The sequence below is a fragment of the Nycticebus coucang genome, chromosome 24 (genome assembly GCF_027406575.1).
Source record: "Nycticebus coucang isolate mNycCou1 chromosome 24, mNycCou1.pri, whole genome shotgun sequence".
NCBI classification, from domain to species: Eukaryota; Metazoa; Chordata; class Mammalia; order Primates; family Lorisidae; genus Nycticebus; species Nycticebus coucang.
In genome coordinates, this window is record NC_069803.1 from 28115527 (window position 1) to 28141044 (window position 25518).

At 43.9% G+C, this 25518-nt stretch overlaps 1 protein-coding gene across 4 annotated transcripts in view; it reads right to left on the reverse strand.

The window, feature by feature from the left end:
- The window catches only part of KIF13B (kinesin family member 13B), a 166105-nt gene that overhangs the window by 139034 nt on the left and 1553 nt on the right, over window positions 1-25518 (reverse strand). For all 4 annotated transcript variants that reach the window (XM_053578417.1, XM_053578418.1, XM_053578416.1 and 1 more), the window contains exon 2: window positions 6242-6335. In XM_053578417.1, coding sequence (XP_053434392.1) covers window positions 6242-6335 — 94 coding nt within the window. The remainder of the gene's footprint in view (window positions 1-6241; window positions 6336-25518) is intronic.

Sequence of the window (25518 nt, forward strand, 5' to 3'; positions counted from 1 at the left end):
GAGGCAAGAGAATCACCTAAGCCCAAGAGCTGGAGGTTGCGATGAGCTGTGACACCACAGCACACTACCGAGGGAGACAAACTGAGACTCTGTCTCTAAAAAAAAAAAAAAGAAAGAAGAAAGAAATACCAGAGGCCAGGAACAGTGGCTCGAGCCTGTAATCCCAACACTCAAATCCCAGCACTCGGGGAGGCCGAGGCAGGTGGACCACCTGCTAGAGGGAGACCCAGTCTCTTAAAAAAAAAAAAAAAAAAAAAAAAAAAAAAAAGGGGCGGCGCCTGTGGCTCAAGGAGTAGGGCGCCGGTCCCATATGCCGGAGGTGGCAGGTTCAAACCCAGCCCCGGCCAAAAACCAAAAAAAAAAAAAAAAAAGCCAGGCTCAGTGAGTAGGGCGCCGGCCCCATATACCGAGGGTGGCGGGTTCAAACCCAGCCCTGGCCAAACTGCAACCAAAAAATAGCCGGGTGTTGTGGCGGGCGCCTGTAGTCCCGGCTGCTCGGGAGGCTGAGGCAAGAGAATCGCTTGAGCTCAAGAGTCTGAGGTTGCTCTGAGCTATGAAGCCACAGCACTCTACCAAGGGTGACAAAGTGAGACTCTGCCTCAATTTAAAAAAAAAAAAAAAAAGAAGAAAGATAAAAACCTAATCCAGGAAAGTGACTGTGATGAAGAGAGAAAGGTAAACTGCGCTGGGAATCACTTGTTAAACTGACTAATAGCCGCCTTAAGGCGTCTCATGTTTTACAACTTTCTGAATGCTGCATTTTTTAAGCTCAATTTTTTTTAAACCCTACAAGGAAGTACTACTCAACAGAAAAGTACACTAGAATCTAACTGACCAGAACCCAGGGTTCCAAAGCAGTGGCCAAGGGCAGAATCTGGCCCGGAGTGTTCTGTTTGCACAACACTATGTTTTGTTTTGCTTTTTCACTGTAATTTGAATGCCTTCGGGCAGGGTATGTACCCTCCAATTAGCCAGAGTTGCCACCATTTTCTTTACAGTAAGCCAGAGTTCTTTAAAAAACAAGCCAAAGAAACTGGAACTCTCAAACATTGCTGGTGGGAATGCAGAACAGCACAGCGGCTCTGAAAAATAGTTTGGCAGCTCCTCAAAATGAGAAGTACAGACTGTATGGCCTAACAAAATTCCATGCCTAGATATCTATCTAAGAGAAATGAAAACGTATATCCACCCAAAGACTAACACACAAGCAGCATTATTCATAAAGCCAGAAAAGTAGAAGCAATCCAGACCTCCACCACTGATGAATGGATAAAAAAATGGAACGTAACAGAACATTATTTCACTATAAAAAGGAATGAAGTACACAAGCCCGTGCAAAACTGAGATTACACCTTCACAAAAAAAGGCAAAAATTAGCAGAGAATCAAGGTACACCTCTAGTCCCAGCCACTGGGGAGGCTGAGGTAGGAGAATCACTTGAGCCCTGGAGTTCAAGGCTGCAGTGAGCTATGATGATGCCACTGCACTCTAGCCTGGGCAACAGAGCCCTTAGAAAAAGAAAGAAAAGAAAAGAGGGAGGAAGGGAGGAATTAAGTAGTCACAATACCACATGGATAAACCTAAGTTTTTAAGATATGCTAAATTCAAACATGGTAAAATAAACCCCCAAAATATGCTAAGTAAAAGAAGCCGATCACAGAAGACCACGTAGTAGATGATTTTATTTGAAATGTCCAGAAGAGGCTCGGCACCTATAGCACAGTGGTTGGAATCCGGCCCAGGCCAGCTAAACAAAAATGACAACTACAACAAAAAATAGCCGGGCACTGTGGCAGGTGCCTGTAGTCCTAGCTATTTTGGAGGCTGAGACAAGAGAATCGCTGAAGCCCCAGAGTTTGAGGTTGCTGTAAGCTGTGATGTCACAGCACTTTACTGAGGGTGACATAGTGAGACTCTGTCTCAAGAGGCAAATCCTAAAATCTATGGAGACAGAGAAGAGATTAACAGGTCATAATAATGGCGTAAAGGAGATAATGGTCCTGGTTGTACAGCTTGGTTAAGTAAGATAAAAACCAAACCCACTGAATTATTCATTTTTTTTTTTTTTTTGTAGAGACAGAGTCTCACTTTATGGCCCTCGGTAGAGTGCCGCGGCCTCACACAGCTCACAGCAACCTCCAACTCCTGGGCTTAAGCGATTCTCTTGCCTCAGCCTCCCAAGCAGCTGGGACTACAAGCGCCCGCCACAATGCCCGGCTATTTTTTGGTTGCAGTTTGGCCGGAGCCAAGTTTGAATCCGCCACCCTCGGTATATGGGGCCGGCGCCCTACCGACTGAGCCACAGGCACCACCCCTGAATTATTCATTTTCAAGGGGCAAATTGTATAGTATGCATATCTCAATAAAGCTGTTTAAAAGTAAACCAACAAAGACATCCATGTGGCTCTGAGAAGCATTTCTCGGCACATCAAAACTAAAAAGTATGGGGGCGGCACCTGTGGCTCAAAGGAGTAGGGCACCGCCCCATATGCCGGAGGTGGTGGGTTCAAACCCAGCCTGGGCCAAAAACTGCAAAAAAAAAAAAAAAAACTACAAAATATGATTCTTCTACTAAATGCAGAATACAAATGCCTACATACAGTAACTAAGAAAATACCATGAAGGCTACGTTGAACAGTTTGATGAGAATATTTCAGATTGTATATGAAACCAGCACATTGTACCCCTTGATTGCACTAATGTATACAGCTATGGTTTAACAATAAAAATAAATTTAAATAAATAAATACAAAAAAAAAAGTATGATTCTTCAAGCTGCAGATTACACTAGTCACTCTGTTGGCAGCACTTGAAACAACTGACAGTTCCTGTGGGAAAGTGCCTTCCATTTTCCAAACTCATCTATACATTAAATTTTATAACACAAGTGACTCACTAAGTGGAGTCACTTTTCTTTCTCCATAAGAAAATATATCTTGGCTGGGCGGCGCCTGTAGCTCAAGGAGTGGGGGCGCTGGTCCCATATGCCAGAGGTGGCGGGTTCAAACCTAGCCCCGGCCAAAAACCAAAAAAAAAAAAAAAAACAAAAGAAAAAGAAAATATATCTTGGTCAAGCATACTGGCTCACACGTGTAATCCTAGTACTCTAGGAGGCCAAGGCAGGAGGATCGCTTGAACTTAGGAGTTTGAGACCAACCTGAGCAAGAGAGAGACCCCGTTCCTACTAAAAACAGAAAAACCAGCTGGGCACAGTGGCACACACTTGTAGTCCCGGTTACTCAGGAGGCTGAGGCACAAGGCTCACTTGAATCCAGGAGTCTGAGGCTGCTGTGAGCGAGACTAAGGCCATGACATTCATGGCCTGGGCAACAGAGTGAGACTTTGTCTCAGGAAGAAAAAGAAAGAAAAAGAAAATACATCATAATTTGTTTTAATACAACAGTTTATACCTAACTCTTTAGCCAGACTTAGCAGGAAAGGCCTGTTTAGTTGAGTAAAGCAGCAAATAGCAGAAGACACATTTTTGCTTAAGAAACTATTTTGTGGGCAGCACCTGTGGCTCAAAGGGATAGGGCGCCGGTCCCATATGCCGGAGGTGGCGGGTTCAAACCCAGCCCAGGCCAAAAACTGGGGAAAAAAAAAGAAACTATTTTGTCCTACCATGATGGTGACAGGAAATAGAATTGACATTACAGGAAGTAAGTTTTATTCAAGTTTAGTAAATCTTAAAGATATAATCCAAATAAAATAAGTATTAGTTATTAAAAAGGATTTACTTATATAAAAAGAGACTGTTCTCAATCATGGTCCTGTTATAAGTAGTTACATAAGGGACACATAATAGGGTGCTTTAAGCTAATATAAGGCGGTGCGGCGGCTCACGCCTGTAAACCCAGCACTCTGGGAGGCCCAGGTGAGGCAAGAGGATAGCTTGAGCCCAAGAGCTGTGAGGCTGCTGTGAGCTACGATGCCACAGCACTCTACCAAGGGCTACTGAGACTCTGCCTCAAAATTAATTAATTAAATGCTAAGATAAAAATTACACATTGAAAAGACAAAAACGGACTAGGAATACATGAGTCACTTGTCTGGGAGCCCTAAAACATTACCTGTAAATACTACGTTGTTGCTAACGAAGATCTAGAAAAGTCCAAGGATCAGTCTGGAAAACTAACTTGATTCAGGGAAAGAAGATAATCCGAAAAAGATACTCAATTGTGCTAGTAGTAAAGCAGTATGGTTCTGCATGAGAAAATAAACAGATAATATGTACGGGTGTACGTCTGGTACTTAAAACGACAAAGACTGACCAGCCAGACACACACCCTTCAGTCACTAGAGCGTTCCACGTAGAGTGCCATGGAATAGGAAGAGCTCATCGGTCATATTCTGCATATTTGATAAAATGTCCCTTTCTTTTCTGAAGAAAGAGGGTCTTACTCTGTCATCAGGCTGGAGTGCAGTGGTGTGATCATCGCTCACCACAGCCTTGAACTCCCAGGTTTAAGCAATTTTCCTGCCTCGGCCTCTGGCGTAGCTGGAACTATAGGCACGCGCCACTAAGCCCAGCTAATTTTTTTTATCTTTTGCAGAGATACAGTTTCCCTGTGTTTCTCAGGCTAGTCTCAAACTCCTGGCCTCAAGTGAGCCTCCCCAAACACCAGGATTACAGGCACGAGCCAGCCAGGGCACCCTGCATATCTTCCCTTTTCACCTTGACTGTTACATTAAAAGAAAAAGTGCTTCTCTGAGACAGTCCTTTACCACACTAGTGAGGTTCTGTTTCTTTATCTGGGTGCCAATTATAGGAGAGCATTCAGTTTATGAAAATGCATTAAGCTGTGTACTTTGCTGTATGCGCGTCCATTGACATCAAAAAACCTACACTTTTACAGAACACTATACAAAACATTTTTTAAATCAAGAATTGATTTGATTTTCAGAGAAGACCCTCTGTGAGATAGCTGAGGCAGGCATCATACAGATGAAGCTCAAAAAAGTTTTAACCAGTGACAGCAACAGTTAAGTAAGGATTCAATTCCAGATTTTCTCATTCCAAGTCCAGTGCTCAACTCAAGATTTTCGGAGGGCCAAACACAACATTGTCTCTGCAAGCATTTATCAGGTATCTATTTATACAAAGCGTCACGCCCGACACCATCTCCATTCCTGTACAGCCCACCTCCCTGAAGAGCTGGTCTTTCCCACGCTAACCCATTCTCTACATGGCCAAGTAACCGCTTTCCCTAACCCACCTCTTAGTCGTTAATACTCAAAAATTGTCACAGCCACTGTCTTACTGAGAACAGTGCAGACCGAATTTCCTTGTCTGCTTTTTAGGTCTTCTGTCCTCTGATCCCAGCTTATTAACATTCCTCCGATTACTAAGAAAAGACTCGGGCAGCGCCTGTGGCTCAGTGAGTAGGGCGCCGGCCCCATATGCCGAGGGTGGCGGGTTCAAACCTCAGCCCCGGCCAAACTGCAACAAAAAAATAGCCGGGCGTTGTGGCGGGCACCTGTAGTCCCAGCTACTGCGGAGGCTGAGGCAAGAGAATCGCTTAAGCCCAGGAGTTGGAGGTTGCTGTGAGCCGTGTGACGCCTCGGCACCCTACCCGAGAGCGGTACAGTGAGACTCTCTCTACAAAAAAAAAAAAAAAAAGAAACAAAAGACTCAAATCAGTCTCCTCATTCTTTCCCAAATTCCCTTTCTTCCCCTTGCTCATACTACCAGACAAGTCCAGGTGTGACACACAGGTGCTCACCCTCTTGGCTCAAAGACCTTAAACTCTACTGTAGAGTTGAAATTAACGATCAAACAATCTATAATAAGGAGACAGATTACAGTGTATTCAGAGGAATCACTGGGGGCTGCAGAAATGCCTTTGTAAAGGTAGAAAGGAAGCAGGCTCTGACAGAAAGGATTTGGACAGAAGTAAAAGTCACCCCTGCTAACAACAGCCTAGAAGACACTCCTTCTACCTGCTCCTAATCCTCCAGCCTCCATTCATCTCCTCAAAGGAGCCTTCCACAGTGACTGCACAACCTGAGCTCACTCTCCTGAGTTACTAGTACAATTACTGCCCACAAGACTCACGCTGGCACTCTGCTGTCCCAAATTAGAGACCTCATCTCTTCGACTTGTGTGCAGGCTTGTAGAAGACAGCAGTGTATCTCTACAGAGTAAGAACTCCCCGTCTTTTCAACTAAACCTAACTCAGCAGCCGATGCTGTTTCCAGTTCTTTAAAACTCCATGGGGTATAACACTGTTTCTTAACTTACCGGGCATCTCCTTTGGAAAGATTAGTATTGATGGGATTAAGAATAACCTTGTTTGCGTCGACATCCACCACACATTTGGTATGTAAGTCAATTTCTGCAGATAAAAAAAACAAAAATAGTCACTGTTTAAAGTAATTTATTTCAGAAAAACATGAGACAATAATCCAACGCTCTTTCATAATAAAACACTCAACAAACTAGGGCTGGCAGCGAACTTCCTCAACCTGATAAAAAAGGTACCTACAAAACCCCCACAACTGTGGGCAGCGCCTGTGGCTCAAAGGAGTAGGGCACTGGCCCCATATGCCAGAGGTGGTGGGTTTAAACCCAGCCACAGCCAAAAAAAAAAAAAATAAAACCACAGCTGTGGCTCGGCACCTGTAGCACAGTGGTTACAGAGCCAGCTACATATACTGAGGCTAGTGGGTTCAAGTGTGGCCTGGGCCAGCTAAGCAACAATGACAACTGCAGCAAAAAAAAAAAAAAAAACAGTCGGGCATTGTGACGGGCACCTGTAGTCCCAGCTACTTGGGAGACTGAGGCAAGAGAATCACTTAAGCCCAAGAGTTGGAGGTCGCTGTGAGCTGTGACATCACAGCACTCTACCCAGGGCAACATAGTGAGACTCTGTCTCAAAAAAAAAAAAAAAAAAAAACCCACAGCTGATATCTCACTAAATGGTGACAGACTGAGTGACTTATCCTCTAACATCAGGAGTAAGACAAACATGTCTATTACTCAATTTCTCTTTGACATTTTCCCAGAGATTCTAGTCAGGGCAGTCAGGCAAGAAAAACAAATAAAAGGTTCCAGATCAGAATGGAAGTTGCATTTGCAGATGATTTCATCCTGTATACAGGATCCATTAAAGGAGTCCTAAAAAATCCACTAAAAACCATTAGAGTAAACATGTTCTGCAAGGTTGCAGGATACAAAAATAATACACAAAAATCAGTTGTGTTTCTATATACTAGAAGGAAAACCTAAAAATGAAATTAAGGAAACAATTTCCTTTGTAATAGCATCAAAAAATATTAAAATACTAGAAATAAAAGAGAAATGCAAAACTTATACACTGAAAATTCCAAATCACTTTTTTTTTTTTTTTGAGACAGAATCTCACTCAGTTGCCCAAGGGTAGATAGAGTGCCTTGGTGTCATAGCTCACAGCAACCTCAAACTTTTTTTTTTTTTTTTTGAGACAGAGCCTCAAGCTGTCGCTCTGGGTAGAATGCTGTGGCATCATAAATCACAGCAACCTCAAACTCCTAGGTTCAAGCGAGTCTCCTGCCTCTGCCTCCCAAGTAGCTGGGACTACAGGCGCCCGCCACAACGCCCGGCTAGCAACCTCAAACTCTTAGGCTCAAGCAATCATCTTGCCTCAAACGCCCAAGTAGCCGGAAGTATAGGTATCTGCCACCATACCTGGCTAGTTATTCTATTTTTTTTTTTTTTGTAGAGACAGTGTTTCACTTTATTGCCCTTGGTAGAGTGCCATGGCGTCACACAGCTCACAGCAACCTCCAACTGCTGGGCTTAGGCGATTCTCCTGCCTCAGCCTCCCAAGTAGCTAGGACTACAGGCACCCGCCACAACACCCAGCTATTTTTTTGTTGCAGTTTGGCCGGGGCTGGGTTTGAACCCACCACCCTCAGTATATGGGGCCGGCACCCTGCTCACTGAGCCACAGGCGCCTCCCAGTTATTCTATTTTTTTTTTTTTTTTTTTTTTTTAGCATTTTATTTTATTATTTTGTGTGTGTGTGTGGTTTTTTGGCCAGGGCTGGGTTTGAACCCTCCACCTCCAGCATATGGGACCGGCGCCCTACTCCTTGAGCCACAGGCGCCGCCCAGTTAATTCTATTTTTTGTAGAGACAGGGTCTCACTTTGCTCAGGCTGGTCTCAAACACCTAAGGACTGCTTAAGCAGTCCACCCATCTTGGCCTCCCAGAGCACTAAGATTACAGACTTGAGACCTCACCCAGGACCAAAACAATTTTTTTTTCTTTTTTGAGACAGTCTCACTTTGTTGCCCTAGGGTTGAGTGCCTTGGTGTCATAGCTCACAGCAACTTCAAACTCCTGAGCTCAAGGGATCCACTTGGCTCAGCCTCACCAGAAGCTAGGACTACAGGCACCCACCCCAATGCCTGCCTAGGTTTTCTATTTTTTTTTTTTTTTTTTTTTTTTTAGTAGAGACAGGGTCTCACTCTTGCTCAGGCTGGTCTCAAACTCCTCAGCTCAATGAATCCACTTGCCTCAGCCTTGCAGAGTACTAGGATTACGGCATGAGCCATGGCACCTGCCCCCTAAACACTTTTCAAAGACATTTAAGGACTTGTGATGGACATGCCAATTACGCCGATTGATCATTACACATTGTATACACATATCAAAATATCATATGTACCGCAAGAATATGTGTAACTATGAGATGTCCTTTTTTTTAAGTTTAAAAAGAAATAAAAGACAAATGGGAAGATATCTCATGTTCATGAACTGAAAGAATACTGTTAGGATGGCAATATTCCCTAAAATGATCTACAGATTCAAGGCAATCCCTATCAAAAATGCCAGCTGGCTTTTTTGCAAAAATCAACAAGGGGATCCTAAAATCAATATGGAAATGCAAAAGATCTAGAATAGCCAAAGTAATCCTGAAAAAGAAAAACAGAGAAGACAAACTCTCAACCTCAAAACTTACCACAAAGCTACAGTAATCAGGGCGGCGCCTGTGGCTCAGTGAGTAGGGCGCCGGCCCCATATGCCGAGGGTGGCGGGTTCAAACCCGGCCCCGGCCAACCCGCTTTGTGGCAGGCGCCTGTAGTCCCAGATGCTTGGGAGGCTGAGGCAAGAGAATCACGTAAGCCCAAGAGTTAGAGGTTGCTGTCATCGTGTGACGCCACGGCACTCTACCCGAGGGCGGTACAGTGAGACTCTGTCTCTACAAAAAAAAAAAAAAAAAGCTACAGTAACCCACACAATATGGCACTAGTCTAAGGACAGAAGGACATACAGACCAATGGGACAAAATTCTGAGGCCAGAGATTAACTGTCACTTCCATGGTCAACTGATTTTCACATGGGTGCCAAGACAATCCAATGGGGAAAGAAGAATCTTTTCAACAAGTAACAAAAATAAAGCTGGGGGCATCAGCATACCAGATTTTAGTCTGTACTACAAAGCCATAGTGCTCAAGACAGCATGGTACTGGCACAAAAACAGAGACACAGACACTTGGAATCGAATTGAACACCAAGAAATGAAACTAACATCTTACAACCACCTAATCGTCAATAAACCAAATAAGAACTTACCTTGGGGGAAAGACTCCCTATTCAATAAATGGTGTTGGGAGAACTGGATGTCTCCATGTAAAAGACTAAAACTGGACCCACACCTTTCCCCACTCACAAAAATTGACTCAAGATGGATAAAGGACTTAAATTTAAGGCATGAAACAATAAAAATCCTCAAAGAAAGCATAGGAAAAACACTGGAAGATATTGGCCTGGGGGAAGACTTCATGAAGAAGACTGCCATGGCAATTGCAACAACAACAAAAATAAACAAATGGGACTTCATTAAACTGAAAAGCTTCTGTACAGCTAAGGAGACAATAACCAAAGCAAAGAGACAACCCACACAATGGGAAAGGATATTTGCATATTTTCAATCAGACAAAAGCTTGATAACTAGGATCTATAGAGAACTCAAATTAATCCACATGAAAAAAGCCAACAATCCCTTATATCAATGGGCAAGAGACATGAATAGAACTTTCTCTAAAGACGACAGACGAATGGCTAACAAACACATGAAAAAATGTTCATCATCTCTATATATTAGAGAAATGCAAATCAAAACATCCCTGAGATATCATCTAACCCCAGTGAGAATGGCCCACATCACAAAATCTCAAAACTGCAGATGCTGGTGTGGATGTGGAGAGAAGGGAACACTTTTACACTGCTGGTGGGACTGCAAACTAGTACAACCCTTCTGGAAGGAAGTATGGAGAAACCTCAAAGCACTCAACCTAGACCTCCCATTCGATCCTGCAATCCCACTACTGGGCATCTACCCAGAAGGAAAAAAATCCTTTTATCATAAGGACACTTGTACTAGACTGTTTATTGCAGCTCAATTTACAATCGCCAAAATCTGGAAAGAGCCTAAATGCCCACCAACCCAGGAATGGATTAACAAGCTGTGGTATATGTATACCATGGAATACTATTCAGCCATTAAAAAAAATGGAGACTTTACATCCTTTGTATTAACCTGGATGGAAGTGGAAGACATTATTCTTAGTAAAGCATCACAAGAATGGAGAAGCATGAATCCTATGTACTCAATCTTGATATGAGGACAATTAATGACAATTAAGGTTATGGGGGGGGGAAGCAGAAAGAGGGATGGAGGGAGGGGGCTGGGGCCTTAGTGTGTGTCACACTTTATGGGGGCAAGACATGATTGCAAGAGGGACTTTACCTAACAATTGTAATCAGTGTAACTGGCTTATTGTACCCTCAATGAATCCCCAACAATAAAAAAAAAAAAAAAAAGAATCTTTTCAACAAATGCTGCTGGACGTCTGGATATCCACATACCAAAGAAAGAAGGTGGACCCCTACACTACGTTCAAAACTAACTCCAAAGGGATCAAAGACCTAAATATAAGAGCTAAAACTATAAAAAACTTAGAAGAAACCAGAAGCGTAAATCCACGTGACCCTGAGCATGAGCTTCATCCACATGGCAGCTCGTATCCATGCTCCATTTCTTTTATGGCAGAGAAACTGTGATGTTCTGTGGATATACTACATTTATCCCTTTAGTGAGACATCTACAGTTCAAGCAACGGAAGAAAAAAAATACATAAAAGTAGACCTCCTAATGCAATCAGTGTAACCTGGCTTATTGTACCCTCAATGAATCCCCAATAATGAAAAAAAAAAAAAAGGAGACTTAATCAGGCTCGGCGCTTGTGGCTCAAGCGGCTAAGGTGCCAGTCACATACACCTGAGCTGGCAGGTTCAAATCCATCCCAGGCCTACCAAACAACAGTGATGGCTGCAACCAAAAAATAGCCGGGCGTTGTGGCGGGTGCCTATAGTCCCAGCTACTTAGGAGATAGAGGCAGGAGACTCACTTGACCCCAGGAGTTGGAGGTTGCTCTGAGCTGTGATGCCACAGCACTCAACCCAGGGCAACAGCTTGAGGCTCTGTCTCAAAAAAAAAAAAAAAAAAAAAATAGACCTAATCAAAATGAAAAACATCTATGCTTCAAAGGACACCAAGGAGAGAGAAAAAGACAACCCAGGGAATTGAAAAAATATTTCCAACTCATTTATCTAATAAGGGATTTACATCAGAATATTATAAAAGCAGCGGCGCCTGTGGCTCAGTCGGTAAGGCGCTGGCCCCATATACCGAGGGTGGTGGGTTCAAACCCGGCCCCGGCTGAACAGTAACCAAAAAATAGCTGGGTGTTGTGGCGGGCACCTGTAGTCCCAGCTACTTGGGAGGCTGAGGCAAGAAAATCGCTTAAGCCCAGGAGTTGGAGGTTGCTGTGAGCTGTATGATGCCATGGCACTCTACCGAACGCCATAAAGTGAGACTCTGTCTCTACACACACACAAAAAAAAAAAGCAGCGGCGCCCATAGCTCAATGGGTAGGGCACCGGCCACATGCACTAAGGCTGGCAGGCTCGAACCTGGCTGGGCCAGCTAAACAACAATGACAACTGTAACAAAAAAAAAAAAAAAAAAAAGAATATGGCTGGGCAGTTGTGGCAGGCACCTATAGTCCCAGCTACTTGGGAGGCTGAGGCAAGAGAATCGCATAAGCCCAAGAGTTTGAGGTTGCTGTGAGCTGTGATGCCATGGCACTCTACCCTGGGCAATAGCTGGAGACTATGTCTCAAAAAAAAAGAATATTATAAAAGCTCTTGTAATTCAATTTTTTTTTTTTTTTGTAGACACAGAGTCTCACGTACGGCCCTCGGGTAGAGAGCCGTGGCGTCACATGGCTCACAGCAACCTCTAACTCTTGGGCTTACGCGATTCTCTTGCCTCAGCCTCCCGAGCATCTGGGACTACAGGCGCACGCCACAACGCCCGGCTATTTTTCTGTTGCAGTTTGGCCGGGGCTGGGTCCGAACCCGCCACCCTCAGCATATGGGGCCAGCGCCCTACTCACTGAGCCACAGGCGGCGCCCTTATAATTCAATCTTAAAGTGAGCAAAGGAACTGAACATGCATCTCTCAAAAAAAGATACAAAAATGGCTAATACGCACAAAAAAATGTTCACATGGTAAGACATTGTGGAAACACAAATCAAAACGCCAGGAGATACTATATCACACCCACAAGGATAACTATTGATATAACCCAAAAGACAGATTACAACAAGGGTTGCAGGCTCAGCGCCTGTAGCTCAAGCGGCTAAGACGTCAGCCACATATACCAAGAGTTGGAGGGTTCAAATCCAGCCCGGGCCTGCCAAACAACAATGACAACTACGATCAAAAAAATAGCTGGGCATTGTGGGGGCGCCTGTAGTCCCAGCTATTTAGGAGGCTAAGGCAAGAGAATCACTTAAACCAGGAGTTGCAGGCTACCGTGAGCTGTGATGCCACTGCACTCTACCAGGGTGACAGCTTGAGGCTCTGTCTCAAAAACAAAAAAAACATAAAACGACAAGGGTTGCAAAGGATGTGAAGAAATTGTTAGAGTAGCACATTACCGTGGGAATGTAAAATGGGTAGTCACTTTGGAGAAGAGTTTGGCAGTTCATGAAAGGTTAAACAGCAATCCAACCCAGCAATTCCACTCAAACATAATTAAGAGAAATAACTTATGTCCTCAAAAAATTTGGCCACAAATGTTCACAGCGGTATTTGTGGATATGCACGATAGACAAAAATTGGGCACAACTCCAATGTCTATCAACTAATAACAGGATAAATGTGGTGTATCCACAGAACAGCCTGCTGTTCTCACCCAGAAGGGATGGAGCACAGATAGAGCTACAAGGTGAATGAAGCTCATGCTGAGTGGGGAAAAAGCCTGTGTGCTACATATATGATTCCACCCATATGAAATGTTCGAAATAGGGAAATCCACAGAGACTAATTCAGGGGCTGCCTACAGCCAAGCAGTGACTGCTAACAGGTGTCATTTTCTTTTGGGGGTGATGAACATGTTCTGTGGTGATGGCTGTACAACTATTAACCTACTAAACACTGACTTGTTGAATCATATGGGATGTGAATCACGTGTCAATATAACTGGTTTTGTTCTTGTTTTTGTGTTGTTTTTTTTTTTGTAGAGACAGAGTCTCACTGTACCGCCCTCGGGTAGAGTGCCATGGCGTCACACGGCTCACAGCAACCTCTAACTCTTGGGCTTACGCAATTCTCTTGCCTCAGCCTCCCGAGCAGCTGGGACTACAGGCGCCCGCCACAACGCCCGGCTATTTTTTTGTTGCAGTTTGGCCGGGGCTGGGTTTGAACCCGCCACCCTCGGCATATGGGGCCGGCGCCCTGCCCACTGAGCCACAGGCGCCGCCCTTGTTCTCGTTTTTTTTAACAGTCTCACTCTGTTACCCTGGATGGAGTGCCATGGTGTCATTATAGGTCACAGTAACCTCAGTCTCTTGGAATCAAGCGATCCTCTAGCCTCAGCCTCCCAAGTAGCTGGAACTGCCACGACTCCCAGCCAGTTTTCCTATCTGTTAGTAGAGATGGGGTCTTGCTCTTTCCTGCTCAGACTGGTCTCGAACTCTTGAGCTCAAGCAATCCACCCACCTTGACCTCCCAGAGTGCTAGGATTACTCCACAGCAGCCAGCTTTATTTTTATATTCCTTTATTTTGCTGTCCCAAAGTATGAAACTACTTCTGTTTGCCTTATCTCTACTACTAAAAGATAAACTCTAAGGAAAGAAGCAATACTGTGTTGGACTTTAGAACCTTGGTCAAATGTCAGTGTCACATTTGGGCAGCGCCTGTGGCTCAAAGGAGTAGGGCACCGGCCCCATATGCCAGAAGTGGTGGGTTCAAACCCAGCCCTGGCCAAAAACTGCAAGAAAAAAAAAAAAAAAAAGTCAATGTCACATTCATTATAACTTGAGAACATTTCCACAGTCAGAAAAGGTCATTTTTTCCTTGTCTTACTTTACTTAACTAAAACACAAAAAAACAAACAACTTCCTTCCCAGGGCTGATCACAACTTAACTTTCCTCACATCAGTTATTCTACATTTATTCTCAAGGATACACTCAAGAAGTACGAAGAAATTAGTGCTCTTTCTTTTAGCCACATTTTTCAGGCAAAGAGAATCAAAACGGAAACTTGAGAGCAGTTTTACTTCAGTGGAAGACCAACCCCCAAAAAAGCCAACGTGTTCTCCTGTGGTCAACAAGCATTCAGGTTTATTTCTAAGGCTTTGTGCGCAGCTCCACTCAAGACAAGCACAGAAATGCAACGACCATCCAAACACGCAATTTTACTTCTCCCTTTGCTCAGCCCCAGAGCTCCAAGGGAGTCTGCAATCGCAATACCATTACTCCTCCCACTCAGTGGTATCTGACCGTGGATTGCACTGGCTAGCCCCTTACAGTCAAATCTACACTATCCACAAATGTGTTACCAACACTCCGGAAAGTCTACCGTGACTCAGAATCTACCATCTCACCACCCACCACGAAGTCAGTCTTGAGCTTCTTGCAAGAACACTTGGTCTGAGCAGAGGACCCACAAGCGCAGTTTTACATGAAGACTATGTGTAGAACGCAGGCCTGAGAAACCGCGGGTTAACCAAATGACTTTTCTCACCATAGTGCTATTTTCTCATTTCAAATGATCTTGAATTTAAAAGGGATCTAACACTGACCTTCAACATCTGTATGCTTCTCCCCTATCCCCTTAGCAGCCCCCCACCCCCACCCACGTGTGCCCTGAGAAACAACTAACTATCCGGGAGCATTAAATGATAGGATTAAGGAACCCTGGAAAATGCCACACGGGGATTGTGGCTTAATCACCTGATAACTAACATGTACGTCAAACCTAAACTCATTTTATCCTAACAATGGCAACTCACCATGTCCCTTACACCAAATACCTATCAAAGATTATCTTTAATTATGAAAACAATTGTTTTATTAGATCAGTTTTATCAAATAACATTCCCACCTCAACTATGTTGATGGAAAGGAAAACACTGAAAGAAGACTTGTTTACAGGACTGTTGAAAGGACGTGTGAGCAGAACACCTAGGATTGGTATCCAAAGAAATACATGCAGTGAGACTGGAAGAAAGGTTAAAGATCAGACGCATGAAAACCACATTAATATAAGACGCTGTAGCTAGAGTATCACCAAATGTTACTAGTTGGTTGAATTAATTGCTACAAGATTCTAAATAGGACATACTCTCTACGAAAACATCTTGCTGTAAATTGCCTAGAAAGCAAAGCAGTAATTAAACAGCAGTTTCAAATTTAATCCTTAATTTAATTGGGGGAGGGAAAAAAAAAACACAGTCCAGGCACAGTGGCTAATACCTGTAATCCTAGCACTCTGGGAGGGCGAGGTGGGATCACCACTTAAGCTCAGGAATCTGAGGTTGCTGTGAACTGGGCTGATACCACAGCACTCTAGCCCGGACAACAGAGGGAGACTCTTTAAAAAAAATACTCACCAAAAATCCAAAAGATAAGCCAGGCATGGTGGCTCATGCCTGTGAGCCTACCACTTTCAGAGGCTGAAGCAGATGGATGGCTTGAGCTCAGGAGTTTGAGACCAGCCTGGGCAAAAGCAAGATCTCATCTCTACTAAAAATAAGAAAAATGAGCCGAGGATTGTGGTAGGCACCCGCAGTCCCCGTTACGTGGGAGGCTGAGCCAAGAGGATCGCCTGAGCCCAAGACTTTGAGGTTGCTGTGAGCTGTGATGTTGCCACACTCTACACAGGGCGACATAGTGAGACTGTCTCAAAAAAAAAGAAAGGTGGAAGAAACCCAAGTATCCAGTGCAAAATGAATGAATAAACAAAATGTGGTCTATAAATACCCTGGAATAGCATTCAGACTTAGAAAGGAAGGAAATATTGAAACACCACAACACAGACGAATCTTGAAGACATTATATTAAGTGAAATAAGCCAGCCACGAAAAGACAATGATTCCATTTGTAACAAGGACCTAGAGTAATGAAATTCCTAAAGACAGAAAGCAAGTGGGGGTTATAGGGTTTGGGTGGGAGAAGAATCAGGCGTTATTACCTAATGGCTATGGACTTCCAGTGTTGCAAGATGAGAAATGTTCTGTGGACGGACAGTGTGATGGTGAAACAACAATGTGAAATGGACTCAACGCTACCGAACTGTACACTTAAGGTTTAAAAAAGCGACAAATACTCATCATTATTATAAGTAACACATGGACAACTGTTTATTCATGAGGAAGGCTAAAAGAATGAGACTGAGATTTAATTAGTACTAGTCTGAAAACCAATTAAAAACCAGAGTAATCTTAAAGTTAAGTAGTACTGTAAGTTTATGTCATGACTAATCGAGTTTCCTAGTACTCAGAATCATGAATGCTTTGATATATTCCTGAGTCCCTTAAGAAGGAAGGAGGGAAAGAAAGAGAGAGAGAGAGAGGGAGGGAGGGAGGAGGAGGCACCTGTGGTGCAGTGCAGAGGGTGCCAGCCCCACATACTGAGGGTGGTGGGTTCGAACCCTGCCCCAGCCAAACTGCAACAAAAAAATAGCCAGGCGGGCATTGTGGCGGGTGCCTGTAGTCCCAGCTACTCAGGAGGCTGAGGCAAGAGAATCGCCTAAGCCCAGGAGTTGCTGTGAGCTGTGACGGCACTGCACTCTACCCAGGGCAATAAAGTGAGACTCTGTCTCTTAAAAAAAATAATAAAAGGAAGAAAGGAATGAATTAATTTACTCCACTAACATTAAAAACCCCATATTATTTCTTTTTTTTTTTTTTTTTGTAGAGACAGAGTCTCACTGTACCGCCCTAGGGCAGAGTGCCGTGACGTCGCACGGCTCATAGCAACCTCTAACTCTTGGGCTTACGCGATTCTCTTGCCTCAGCCTCCCGAGCAGCTGGGACTACAGGCGCCTGCCACAACGCCCGGCTATTTTTTTGTTTTTGTTGCAGTTTGGCTGGGGCTGGGTTTGAACCCGCCACCTTCGGCATATGGGGCCGGCGCCCTACTCACTGAGCCACAGGCGCCGCCAGCAAAAAAACCCATATTATTTCTAAACAAGATCCCTCTTTAGGTCTAATTCCTCACAATGAATATTAAAATATCAACATCTGACAACTCAGCTTATTCAGCCAGCATATTAGTCACCTTGTAAAAGTGAACAATAATTTGAAACAAGTCTTTCTTCAATGTACAAATCAGCTATGGCTCGCGCCCCAATGACATCATAGTAAAATACAGGCAGGGCTGGGAGACTCCCTTTACATAACTCATGTTCCATCTGGGGAAATACCTCATTCTCAGTGTGAACAAAATAGTTCTGAGTTTCTCATTTAGCAATCTGCTCTTCTATTAAATAATAATTTCCAGGGAAAGGGGGGGGGTGGGTAGAGGGAGGGGAATCGGTGGGATCACACCTGTGGTGCATATTACAGGGGTATTTGCGAAACTTGGTAAATGTAGAATATAAATGTTTTGGCACAGTAACTGAGATAACGCCGGAAAGGCTATGTTAACCACTGTGATAAAAATGTGTCAAATGGCTTATGAAGTGAGTGTATGATGCCCCATAATCATATCATTGTATACAGTTATGATTTAATAAAAAAATTAAAAAATAAATAAATAAATAAATAAATAATAATTTCCAAATTAAATCTGCTACCCAGAAACATACATATACCTCTCTTTACCTCCCAGTCATGTTTCTAAAAAGCCAACTGTTAACTTACTCTTAAGTTCACTAGGGTCCATTTATAAAAGGTAGATAATTTTTTTTTTTTTTTTTTTTTGAGACAGTCTCACTATGTCACCCGTGGTAAAGAGCCACAGTGTCACAATTCACAGCAACCTCAAACTCTTGGGCTTAAGCGATTCCCTTGCCTCAGCCTCCCAGCTACCGGGCACCCGCCACAACACCCGGCTATTTTTTTTTTGTTATTGTTGTCATTGTTATTTAGCTGGCCAGGGCTAGGTTTGAACCCGCCAGCCTGGGTGTTTGTGGCTGCCACCATAACCACTGAGCTACGGGCGCTGAGGCCGCTCACTGTAGTCTTGAACTCCTGGGCTCTAATGATCCTCCTGCCTCAGTCTCCCAAGTGGCTAGGATGGCGGGCACCACGTCACCTAGCTTATACATGCATTCTTATAAAGAACTGTGCGTCTCTCATTACCAAAAAGACTGTGAACTCCTGTAGTTAAAGATCAGGACTTAGGTTTCCAGAGTATCCTCCACATCTTTGGAAATGATGCAACCTCAGGACTGCAAGGTCCCTTTAAAGATCATCCCGCCCAACGTAGCAGTAAAAACACAAGCTCTGACGGCAAAGTAGGTGAAATCTGGGCTCCAATATACTGCTTCCATAGCTCTGGGAACCTTAACCTCGCTGAGATTTTGTTAAACAGAAACTGCATAACCACCTTTCAAAGTTTGATTTGAAGAATGAAATAATACACAAAAAAACTAAATTCTGTAGCTTACAAACAGAAAGCTCTCAAAAAGTAGCTTTTCTATCCTTCGATCAGTACAGCTCAGTGAACCGATGGGTATCATTCTCTAAAGATCACTGCAGCTTCTGAGCGGGAAAGACCAGGGAAGTCATGGATTTTTGTGGCGTGGACCCCTTCCCCACCAGCTCTGTGGGAAACAAGAGTAATACGATCAGCAAGCAGAGAGATTGCTAAACCCGCTTCCACACAATGAACGCTTCAATTCATCTCCTTTAACTCATAGTTTCGTCAGTGGTTCCTTCCATTTCCAGAACTTAAGAAGTGTTAATGTTAAAGTTACTGTTTTACGGATGAGGGGGGTAAAAGTTTATGCCAATTTTAACAAAATTGTATTTTATTTTATAAAACATAAAAGCCTTTGGCCCTATTAATATAAACCCAAATTTCAGTCACTGAATTGACAGGAGAAGCCAAACAATGCCGCAATACACTTGTGTCTCCTTCCCTATTAGCATAGCAAGCAGATGCTGGTAAAACAAGGATCTTCTGTTTGAGCAAATACTGCCAGAAATTTCCATCCACCCTCACCCTCAGCTCTGTATCTGTCAGTGATCTCTCCGAGAAGGCTAAAGAATCCCAGTGACCTAAGGTCAAAACCACCTTCTGCCCGTCATCGTCTCAGGATCACCTATGTGCCAACTCCGGGGTCTTCAAAGCTTCCTCTCACTTTCTCAGTTTTACCTTATTTTTTGTTGTTGTTGTTTGTTTTTGAGAAAGGGTCTTGCCGTCACCCAGGCTAGAGTGCAGTTATATATCATAGCTCACTGCAGCCTCAACCTCTTGAGCTCAAGCGATCCTCCTGCCTCAGCCTCCCAAGTAGCTGGGACTACCAGCTTGCACCAACATGGCTTTTTCTTTTTTTTTTTTTTTTTTAACTTTTCTCCAGGCAAGGTCTTGACAGGGTGCTCAGGCTGGTCTCGTCCTCCTGACCTCATGGGTTCCTCCCACCTCTAACTCCCAAAGTGCTAGGGTTACAGGCATGAGCCACCTTGCCGACCTCCCTTTGTCCTTTTACTCACAACTCCATGCCTGCTTCTGACCAGCCTCCTCACATTACCCATTCACATGGCTTCATTTCCACCACACGGTTGAAGTCCTGCCCAGCTATGCTGGCAATCGGTCACCCACCTTGGCCTCCAAGCTTGCCTTGAGATCCAACAATCTTTCTCCTTCGTGTTTGTGTTCAAGACCCAAACAAAGTTCTTAGAAACTAAACACAGACCAGCCACCCTCAACACAGATTCAGGCCTACCCAGCTAGTACTCGGGACTCCCTACAATTCACCCAACTTCCCCACCCCACCCTTGTCAACCACAGAGGATCCCTCTCCCTGGCAGGTAAATCTCCTCCCTGCTGCCTGAACTTGCCTGGCTCCTTCTCGCCTCTGTGCCTCTCTCCCCGGCCATGCTTCCCTCTCAGTGAATCAATGCTGCCCTTTCCCTCCCCTCCCCCAGCCCACCCATTCAAATCACAAGCTTCCTCCCTGAAGTCCAACCAAGTTCCCCCCTCAGTGAAGTCTTCACTCCTCTAAGTTCCTATATTTCCCTGTCTCATGACTGGCACTTACTAACTGGCAGCCTGCAATAACTGTTTACCTTTTCATCTCATCTTTTCGCATGACAGTCATTTTCCTCATGAACATGAACCAGAAAGCACACTTTAAGAAACTGAACAAGGGGGTGGCGCCTGTGGCTCAGTCGGTAAGGCGCCAGCCCCATATACCGAGGGTGGCGGGTTCAAACCCGGCCCTGGCCAAACTGCAACCAAAAAATAGCCGGGCGTTGTGGCGGGCATAGTAGTCCCAGCTACTGGGGAGGCTGAGGCAAGAGAATTGCTTAAGCCCAGGAGTTGGAGGTTGCTGTGAGCTGTGTGAAGCCATGGCACGCTACTGAGGGCCATAAAGTGAGACTCTGTCTCCACAAAAAAAAAAAAAAAAAAAAAAAGAAAAGAAACTGAACAAGGGAAGCCCAAGTGCCCATCAACCCACGAATGGACTAGCAAATTGTGGTACATGTATACCATGGAATACTATGCAACCTTAAAGAAAGATGGAGACTTTACCTCTTTCATGTTTACATGGATGGAGCTGGAACGTATTCTTCTTAGCAAAGTATCTCAGGAATGGAAGAAAAAGTATCCAATGTACTCAGTCCTACTATGAAGCTAAATTATAGCTTTCACATGAAGACTATAACCCAACTATAGCACAAGACTATGGGGAAAGGGCCAAGGAAGGGGAAGGGAGGGGGGAGGTTTTGGTGGAGGGAGGGTAATGGGTGGGGCCACATCTATGGTGCATCTTAGAATGGGTACAGGCGATTGCACTAATGTACACAGCTATGATTTAACAACAAAAAAAAAAGAATGAATAAAAAAAGAAACTGAGGGCGGCGCCTGTGGCTCAGTGAGTAGGGCGCCGGCCCCATATGCCAAGGGTGGCGGGTTCAAACCCAGCCCCGGCCAAACTGCAACAAAAAAACAGCCGGGCGTTGTGGCGGGCGCCTGTAGTCCCAGCTGCTCAGGAGGCTGAGGCAAGAGAATCGCGTAAGCCCAGGAGTTAGAGGTTGCTGTGAGCCGTGTGACGCCACGGCACTCTACCCAAGGGCAGTACAGTGAGACTCTGTCTCTACAAAAAAAAAAAAGAAACTGAACAAGGCTCGGCACCTGTGGCTCAAGCAGCTAAGGTGCCAGCCACATACACCTGAGCTGGCGGGTTCGAATCCAGCCCAGGCCCGCCAAACAACAATGATGGCTGCAACCAAAACATAGCCGGCGTTGTGGCAGGTGCCTATAGTCCCAGCTACTTGGGAGGCGGAGGCAAGAGAATTGCTTGAGCCCAGGAGTTGGAGGTTGCTGTGAGCTGTGACGCCACAGCACTCTACCCAGGGCGACAGCTTGAGGCTCTGTCTCAAAAAAAAAAGAAACTGAACATGATGATATGAGGCAACCCTAAGGAAGGCCTTAGGAAATAAAATCTTCCTAACTACAACAACCAACTTCATTTTTGCAGTATCCTTTCTCGCTCCTGCCCATTTCGGGATACATTTTTTTTTTTTGTAGAGACAGAGTCTCACTTTATGGCCCTCGGTAGAGTGCCGTGGTGTCACACAGCTCACAGCAACCTCCAACTCCTGGGCTTAAGCGATTCTCCTGCCTTAGCCTCCCGAGCAGCTGGGACTACAGGCGCCCGCCACAACGCCCAGCTATTTTTTGGTTGCAGTTTGGCCAGGGCCGGGTTTGAACCCGCCACCCTTGGTATATGGGGCCGGCGCCCTACTCACTGAGCCGCAGACGCCGCCCTTGGGATACATTTTTACACAGTCCTACTAGTAGATTCAATCACAGTTACACATAGTTCCACATCCTGCTTTTTCCCCAATAGAGAAACCTTCAATGTTTTGATCATCAATTTTAATAGCTGCATAACAGTCCCTCTCTGCAAAGGAGGCAAGAAAAGTTTTACCTTTCTCTGCTACACCCCTTTGAATAAAAGGATTTGTTGAGACTGAGGCAACAGAATTGCTTAAGCCCAAGAGTTTGAGGTTGCTGTGAGCTGTGACGGCACAGCACTCTACCCAGGGCAACAGCTTGCAACTGTCTCAAAAAAAAAAAAAAAAAGGATTCGTTATGTGAAATTTGGAATTAGTCAAAAGGCCACACTGAAGTGAGGACTAGTAAGGTCACAAGTTAACTTAAGGCTACAGGTTCCCCACCCCACCGACCCTATTTAACATTATTCCATCCTTGTCTTTCACTGCATCAAGTACTATCAAGTGCAAAGTAAACTCATTTGAAACACCTGCTGAAACTCTCCATTCCCCACCCCACCTGAAATATTCCTTTCCCTGTCTCTACCTCAATTTCTAGTGTAATTTTCTGGTTCCATTGCCTTTGGTTAAGTGGATAGCAAAAGTATTTTCTAAACACTTCCTATATACATTTATTTATTTTGGTAGTTGAACCTCACACAGATTTAAACACAGGAAATCCCTTGAGGAAAGGCAGTAAGATTCCACACTATCTAAGCTAGACATCTGGCAGGCAGTCAATGTTCATCTATCTATTAATATTTTTTAAACTACCTAAAACTGGCTGGGCGCAGTGGCTCACACCTGTAATCCTAGCACTCTGGGAAGCTGAGGCAGATGGATAGCTTGAGCTCACGAGTTCAAGACCAGCCTGAGCCAAACTGAGACCCTGTCACTACTAAAAATAGAAAAACTAGCCGGGTGTCGTGGTGCGTACCTGTAGTCACAGCTACTTGGGAAGCTGAGGCAAGAGAATCACTTTTAAGCCCAAGAGTTTGAGGTTGCTGTGAGCTGTCATACCACAGCACTCTACCTAGGGCAACATAGTAAGACTCTGTCTCAAAAATAAATAAATAAATAAAGAGAGAGAAGAAAAACTGAGACAAGAAGATCACTTGAGCCCAAGAGTTGGAAGTTGCTGTGAGCTATGATGCCATGGCACTCTACCCAGGGTGACGGTTTGAGACTCTGCTTTAAAAGTGAAAAAATAAACTATCTGAAGTTATAAAACAACAAATTCCCAAAACAGAGGTTCCTGAACTAATACCACCAATTATGCCTATCAAACTTCCACCTCATGTAATGATTAGACTGGTTAATAATGTACGCATGCTGTTCTACACTGTACAAGCAAGCACCCAAGAGGTATCTATTGAGATACGATCTGAATGACATTATAAAACAGTATCTGCAAATAGAACCACAAGATCTCATGACAAAAGTTTGCCCCTTTTTCATTAGCTGCTTAGCTTTGTATCTCAGATGAAGAAAAGCAAAAATAAATGTACTATTAAAACTATATAAAATTGGGCAGCGCCTGTGGCTCAAAAAAGTAGGGCGCCAGCCTCATATGCCGGACGTGGCGGGTTCAAACCCAGCCCCGGCCAAAAACTGCAAAAAAAAAAAAAAAAACTATATAAAATTACACACATTTGCATGTAAGCACAAACCGGAATGAAAATAAGTTATTAGGACAGAGGATGTAGGAGAACTTTTTCCTTCCCAATTTTGCTTGTTTTATTAGCATGATGTCAGAATGCATAACTGGAAAAACTTTACTGACAAATTAGCCTTTATAACTCTTGCTATTCCTGAATTAGGTCCTAATGCTTAATATTCAAATAATTAAGTCTCCCAAACCCATGTAGAGTTTAGCAAAAAGACAAAAACATTCTTACTTCCATAATGAAAGTTAAATAGTAAACCCACCAACCACCTTAAGAATCCAAACACTTTAGCATAATCAAGGCACTCAGTCACGTGAAGAACTTAATGGTACACCACAGGTTTCTGGGCATTTTCCAATATTCCTCAAAAGATGGTTAATGTGGTTCCAAATATCAAAGTCTACACAGTAACCCATCTCATCCCCATTCTCATTTGTGAAGAGTGATTTACAAGTATGCTTCCTGCGCTTATATGCTATTGTAAAAACAATTACATAATTATGTTTCATCACTTAATACATTAATTTCCCCAGAAGTAGTAACTATTCAAATGAATGATTCTTTTCAAAATTACTAAAAAGGAATTTGGTTTTGTTTTAGCCTTTTTATTCAAATCTGGATACTAATTTTAAAAATCACTGACTTTAGAATTCCACTACATTGAATTCCATAAACAACCTTTACATGTTTTTTTGTTTGTCTGTTGAGACAGAGTCTCACTTTGTCACCCTCGGTAGAGTGCTATGGCGTCACACAGCTCACAGCAACCTCCAACTCCTGGGTTTAGGCAATTGTCTTGCCTCAGCCTCCCGCCACAACACCGGCTATTTGTTGTTGTTGTTGCAGTTTGGCCGGAGCCGGGTTTGAACCCGCCACCCTCCGTATATGGGGCCGGCGCCCTACCCACTGAGCCATAGGCACTGCCCCTTTACATGTTTTTTTGAGACAGAGTCTCCACTCTTGTCACCCTAGGTAGACTGCCATGGCGTACCTTTATATTTAGGTACAAAAATACTTCATGACAACACAGAAAAAGAACTAACTGTAATTACCTGTGGTAATCAGTGAAATAAGTTCATATGCATGATAAGAAATACAAGGCTAAGAGAGGCCACCAAGTGAATTGAAGAGGCATTTTCCCACAAATAGTGCACTTCTATTTCTAGGGTAATGGAATCTATGTGTAACTGTTAATTTTAAAATGAGTTCCAAATAAGGAACAGCTAACCTCCATTCCACAGCTAAGATTGTTATTCCAGGCATTCCTCTAAACTCTTTATTATGATCTTCTCGATGGCAATTTATAAATAAAAAGGATAATTCCTCTTAAAAAATAAAACCAATGGGGAAAGAGAGAAGTCTTTCTGTGATGCTAAGCCGCCTTTTTGTTTTGTTTTGTTTTTGCAGTTTTTGTCCGGGGCTGGGTTTGAACCCACCACCTCTGGCATATGGGGCCGGCGCCCTACTCCTTTGAGCCACAGGTGCCACCCTAAGCTGCCTCTTTTTAGCACTGACATTTTCAAGTTTTTTTGTGAAAAGGAAATTCTAAGAATGTGCTGA